We start from the raw sequence: 6,000 nt of genomic DNA, 5'->3' as shown, positions 1-6,000 counted from the left end.
CTGGCCCGCCTGGAGGGGCGCAAGCTTCCAGGGGTCACACCGCTGGAGGGACACCGCCACTCAGGGCTGAGCGGCGGGGTGAAGGTGTCGGGGGCTCTGCTGCACGCGCTGCAGGGAGACTCACGTGGGAAGGGTCTCTAGGGCAGAGGCCCAGGCAGCCGGGGAGCTCGAAGGCGGGGGGACGCCGGCGTGCCCCAGGGCCCCGCCCCCACTCCCCTTCCCCGCCCCTCGTCTCCCTCCAGGCCTCTCCTGGCGGTCGGTCAGATGACTTGTCGTCACCTGCTTCCTTTCTTTAAAAAAAAGAAAAAAAAAAAGGTGATGTTAAAGGCCATCCGGTTTGGGTTTCAGGTTGTAACCAGCGGTACAGCGTGATTTCTCACAAACTCCACCTTCTCTACAAAGTATGTTGATAACATTTTATTTTCACCGAAGACTTCATGGCTGGTTAATTCCCGCAGGTGAGGGAGCAGGGCTGGGTGCCCAGGGACAGGGTGGAGGGGGCACGGGGGACACGAAAGCCGCACGAGCCCCAGAGGACGAGGCCCCAGCCTCCCGGACCCGCGCGGAGCACCGCCCCGCCCGGCCGGCCTCGCCCCTTCCCGGCCCCTGCCCTCCCCACGGGCGCACCCCGGGCCTGCCCCCGGCCCTGGGCCCCGCCCGCCCCCAGCTCCCCGCTCCACAGGGGCTCTATCTCTGCCCCTCCCCAGGTCGGCCCGTGCCACCCCCAGCCCCCTCCTCCCCACGGCCCCGCCCCCTCCCCTCGCCACAGGCCCACCTCTTCCACCGGGCCGGCCCCCCGCCCCCGCCCTTCCCCCCGCCCCCCTCCTCCGCAAGGCCCCGCCCCCTGCCCCCGCCCCCGCCCTTCCCCCAGCCACCCCCCTCCCCACGGGCCCTCCCCCTTCCCCGCCCCGGGCGCGCGGGGGCGCTGCTCACCCGCTCGTGCTTCCAGCCTCTCTAGGCCGCTCCTCTCCACTCCCTGCGAGACCGCCGGATTTCCACGCCAGCCGGAGGCCGCGGGCCGGGGGAGGTGGGGAGCGCGTTTGGAGCCTGCCGCCCGCGCACGCGCCGTAGGCCAACGTGGGCGGAGCCTCCGGCTCCAGGGGCGGGGCGGCCGGAGGAGCACGCGAGCATGCAGGCCCCCGGGGGCCGCGCCGGGGCGCCCCGCGTGGTAGGTGCCCGGGCGGTGGGGGCCTCCTCCCCCCTCCTCCCGCCCCCTCCCCTCCCCCCCACGCCCCCTACGGAGGGTCCTCACTTCCGGGGAGCTTTCCGATGGGAGCGGGCGTCTGCCTCCCGCAGAAGCGTGCCTACAGAAATTTCACGGAAGTCCGCGTTGTTTTCTACCGTAGATCTTGAGAACATTAAAAATATTCGTTCTTTTTTCTTTTCCTTTGAAGAATAATGTTTCCTTTAAAAGTAAATATAGGGGCGCCTGGGTGGCCCCGTTGCTTCAGCCTCCGCCTTGGGCTCAGGGCAGATCCGGTTCGTGAGTCCAGCCCCGCGTCGGGCTCTGCGCGGACAGCTCGGAGCCTGGAGCCGGTTTCAGACTGTCTCCCTCTCTCTCTGCCACTGCCGTGCTCGGTCTCACTCTCTCAAAATAATAAATGCTTAAAAAAAAAAAAAAAAAAAGTACATCAGTGAGTAAACTAGGTAACCACTCTTTTGAATAACAAATTCAGGAAGGGTTATCACTGTTGAATCAGATCCTCAGAGTAAAGAACTTGACTGAATTATGTTTTCAGTCTATGAGCTTTTCAAAACCGTATTCAGATTTAGTATTTTTACAATCCTATCTATATTGTCTGTAGATACTGAATACTCAAAATTGTGCGTATTTGTGCCCATGCGTGTGTGTATGTGTATGCATATGCACTGGGCACACACACCTGGATGACTAATGTTCTGTCTTCTTGTTTAGGAATTTGTCCACTCCTCATTAGGGTATAAACTCAAGGGTTAGGTTAGACTGTAATTTCTGTCTTTGGGTATTTCATATTGCTTACTGTGGTAACGTACAAAATTAAGACAATTCCTGTAATCAGTTGTTTTGTTGCAGTCAGGTTTCCCTGGCTTTAATCCAAACACCATAGAAATTTTTGTTTTGTTTGGGCTATAGGAGGGAAGGACAGCACCAAATTAGTCCTAAACTAAGTACAGCGAGGTAGATGGAGTTCACCCCCATTTTCCCAGTACTCTCTCCCATACTTCATTAAGGCATGTGTCCAAGGACTTAAAATGAGTTTCTTTGCTGGAATTTCTCTACCATGGTTCATGGAAAATGCTTATTCCACCAAGAAAAGGAACAGTAGAATATTTTCATGAGTGAATTAGAAGATACACAGATCCATGTTTCAACTGAAATGATGTTTCTGTTCAGTGATTGGAAAACACATGTATTTGCCATTGAACTGTGAAAAATTTTGATGGCTTTCATATTTTTGTTTCCTTTTCAAAAGCATCCTGAAGGCAAGTCAGGGAAATCTAAGACATAGTAAATCTTATGGAGCAAAGGAACATTAGAGCTTAGAGAGAAGGAACAGGCACCTCCTGTTTTGGTGGCGCATTCTTTGGAAGCCTCATTCTCAGTTATTCTGCATGTCAGGCCTCGTCCTTTGGAAATGAGCATTGTGCTAATGCTCACTGGAAACAGGAAAGTAAATTGGAATGGAGGAAACTGCATTGTTAGGCCTCTCACACTTCTATTTGTTAACCCACTTCTTTTGAATTGCAGTCTATTATCCTCCCGGTCTACAATGCTGAACCGTGGCTGGACGAGTGCTTGAAGTCTGTTTTGCAACAGGACTTTGAAGGCTCCATGGAGCTCTCGGTTTTTAATGATGCTAGTAAGGTATTTATGAACTTCCTGTTGGTGATTTAGCCCTAGCATGAGTCACATCTGTTTTGAGAGAAGTTTCCTGAACTGCTAATGTCCTTATGCTTTCAGGACAAGTCTATGACTATCATTGAGAAATGGAAAGTGAAGCTGGAAGATTCTGGTATCTTCGTGGTCATTGGGGGGCATGATTCTCCTTCACCCCGAGGAGGTTAGTGACCCTGTTTATTGTCCAACTGTAAAGAATGGTTTCTTATGATTTGTGTACTTAAGCACTGTTAACCTTAAAAATAACACTGCCAGCTATTTTACCAGTGAAGGTGGGGTTATTTGGGAATAGCAAAGAATCCCAACTTGGGACAGGTAAGCCTCACCAGAACTGTAGGCAAGTCTGGAGAGTAAGGTGGGGAGGCTTTTATAGAGGAGGCGGTTGGGCGGGACTGTTGTAAACACAAAGTCCATTGGACTTAACTGGTTGCTAGGAGTATAGTGGCTTCTCATTGGCTGGAGTGTTGCTGGAGCAGCAGGAAACCTTTCTGTCGCTGGGTTTACCTCTTCTGTGATCACTAGTGCTGGGCACAACAGCTCCCCCTGCCCGCCTCCTAACTCCACTCTACTAAGTAAAGTTTCATTTTATGAACTTTCATAATAGTTTCGTGTTCAAAGTCTGGTGAGAAGTATCCTAAAAAATGAAGTTTTTCACTTTTTTTTTTTTTGCAAAAGAGTGCATACAGGGGCGGGGCAGAGAGAGAGCGCTGCAAGCAGGGGAGAAGCAGAGAGAGAGAGAGAGAGAGAGAGAGAGAGAAGAGAGAATCCCAGGCAGGCTCCATGCTCAGCACAGAGCCTGATACAGGGCTCGATCTCACCACCCTAGGATCATGACCTGAGCCGAAATGGAGTTGGTTTTTCGACCGACTGAGCCATCCAGGCACCCCTAGAGTTTATCACTGTTAAGAAACCAGTACACCTAAATCTCTTATTCTTCGGTAAGGATTTGTATGAGGCCACCATGCATACTTTACTTATTTAGCCTAACAAAAAACTGTTGGGTGTTTTTATTTCTAGTGTGATTGATCATACTATTGGCCACCTCTACTTCTTAAAATTCTTGTGACATTAGATTTATTTTTTTTTAATTTTTTTAATGTTTTATTTATTTCCAGGAGAGAGAGATACAGCGTGAGCAGGGGAGGGTCAGAGAGAGAGGGAGTCACAGACTGAAACAGGCTCCAGGCTCTGAGCTGTCAGCACAGAGCCCGACGCGGGGCTCGAACCCACGAACTGTGAGATCATGACCTAAGTGAAAGTCGGACACTCAACCGACTAAGCCACCCAGGCGTCCCTAATTTTTGTCTAATGTTTTTTTTAATCTTAGAGAACCGGCATTTGGTTTCATAGATTTTCTATATAGTTCTTTTCTCTGTTTTGTCTGTTCTATTTCTACTCTGATCTGTATTATGTTCTTTCTTCTGCTTACTTTGGATTTAATTTGTTCATTTTCTAATTCTTAAGGTGGAAGCTGAGGTCACTGATTTGAGACCTTTCTTCTTTTCTAATATAGGCATTTAGTAATAGAAATTCTTCTCTTACTATTGCTTTAGCAGAATTTTGATATGTTCTTTTCATTTTCATTCAGTTTTAAAACACCTTCTAATTTTCTTCTGACTAATTTGACTCATGGCTTATTTAGAAGTATGTTAGTTTCCAAATAATTGAGGGATTTTCCAGATATCCTTTATTATTGATTTCTAATGAGAACACACTTTGACTTGAATCCTTTAAATTTAGTAAGATTTATTTTATGGCCCAGGATGTGGCCTATCTTGGCAAATGTTCCACGTGTACGTGAGAAGGTTGTGTAGCCAATTGGATGGAGTCCTCCATATATGTGAATCAGGTCACACTGAAGACAGTCTTGTTTAAATCTACTGTGTTCTTGCAGATTTGGGGTCCGCTTGTTCTGTCTGTTATTGAGAGGGGGCACTGAAATCTCCAACTCTGTACATTTGTCTATTCCTCTCTAGTTTTGTCAGTGGGCTTCCAATATTTTGAAACTCTGTTAACATTTAGGGTTGTTATGAAGAATATACCCTTCATGATTATGAAATAGCCCTCTCTATCTTGTTAATATTCTTTGCTCTGAAATCTACATTCATTGATATTAATTTAACTGCTCTGGCTTTATTTTGACTAGTGTTAATACAGGATATCTTTTCCATCTTTTTAAGTTTTTAAACCGTTTTTTGAAGGGTACCTCCTTTAAGCGGTACCCCTCCTTGTAGATTCTTGTAGACAGCAAATCCAGTCTGACAATCTTCGCCTTTTAACTGGGATGTTTGGATTAGTTACATTTAATGTGATTAATGATATCTTAGCTTTTTTTTTTTTTTTTTAATATTTTTATTTATTTCTAGGAGAGAGAGAGACAGCGTGAGCAGGGGAGGGTCAGAGAGAGAGGGAGTCACAGACCGAAACAGGCTCCAGGCTCCGAGCTGGCAGTCAGCACAGAGCCCGACGCGGGGCTTGAACCCACGAACCGTGAGATCATGACCTAAGCGAAAGTCGGACGCTTAACCGACTAAGCCACCAAGGCGCCCCTGATATCTTAGCTTTTAGTCCATCTTCTTGCTATTAGTTTTATATTAGTTGCTTCTGTTTTTTTCCCCTCCTTTTCCTCCTTTTCTGCCTTCTTTTGGGTTAATCAAATATTTTTATAACAAATTTATTCATATGCCACACAATTCACCCATCAAAGTATAGTTTCTAGTATAGGGTAGTTTCTAGTATATTCACAGATCTGTGCAGCCACCCCCACGGGCAGTTTTAGGACATTGTCATCACTTGAGATGATGACATAGGAACCCGGTGCCTTTCAGTCATCATCCTCCACACCCTGCTCCCCCCAGCCCTGCACCAACACTAATTTACCTTTTGTGTATAGATTTACCTATTGTGGAGATTTCTACATATATATATTTTTTTCTTTTTTTAAAAATATTTTTATTTATTTCTAGGAGAGAGAGAGAGACAGCGTGAGCAGGGGAGGGTCAGAGAGAGAGGGAGACACAGACTCTGAAATAGGCTCCAGGCTCTGAGCTGGCAGTCAGCACAGAGCCCGACACGGGGCTTGAACACACGAACTGCGAGATCATGACCTAAGCGAAAGTCGG

General features: G+C 47.9%; 1 protein-coding gene across 8 annotated transcripts in view; it reads left to right on the top strand.

The window, feature by feature from the left end:
• The first annotated feature begins 1,063 nt into the window (after positions 1–1,063).
• B3GNTL1 (UDP-GlcNAc:betaGal beta-1,3-N-acetylglucosaminyltransferase like 1) overlaps positions 1,064–6,000 on the top strand; it is an 89,869-nt gene continuing 84,932 nt past the window's right edge. For 6 of the 8 annotated variants that reach the window (XR_005527425.1, XR_005527424.1, XM_039226432.1 and 3 more), the window contains exons 1-3: positions 1,064–1,168; positions 2,729–2,845; positions 2,942–3,041. Coding sequence is in view for 6 of the 8 variants with exons in the window: in XM_039226432.1 (XP_039082363.1) it covers positions 1,130–1,168; positions 2,729–2,845; positions 2,942–3,041 (256 nt within the window). In the remaining 2 variants the exon portion in view is untranslated. Of the gene's footprint in view, positions 1,169–2,728; positions 2,846–2,941; positions 3,042–6,000 lie in introns of those variants that run through there. The other 2 variants (XM_039226437.1, XM_039226435.1) reach the window with 1 other exon arrangement.

This window comes from Hyaena hyaena, unplaced genomic scaffold (genome assembly GCF_003009895.1).
Source record: "Hyaena hyaena isolate Hyena2069 unplaced genomic scaffold, ASM300989v1 scaffold_21, whole genome shotgun sequence".
In the NCBI taxonomy this organism is placed as follows: domain Eukaryota; kingdom Metazoa; phylum Chordata; class Mammalia; order Carnivora; family Hyaenidae; genus Hyaena; species Hyaena hyaena.
The sequence above is the reverse complement of the archived record's forward strand: the minus strand, read 5'-3'. Positions and strand labels throughout refer to the sequence as shown.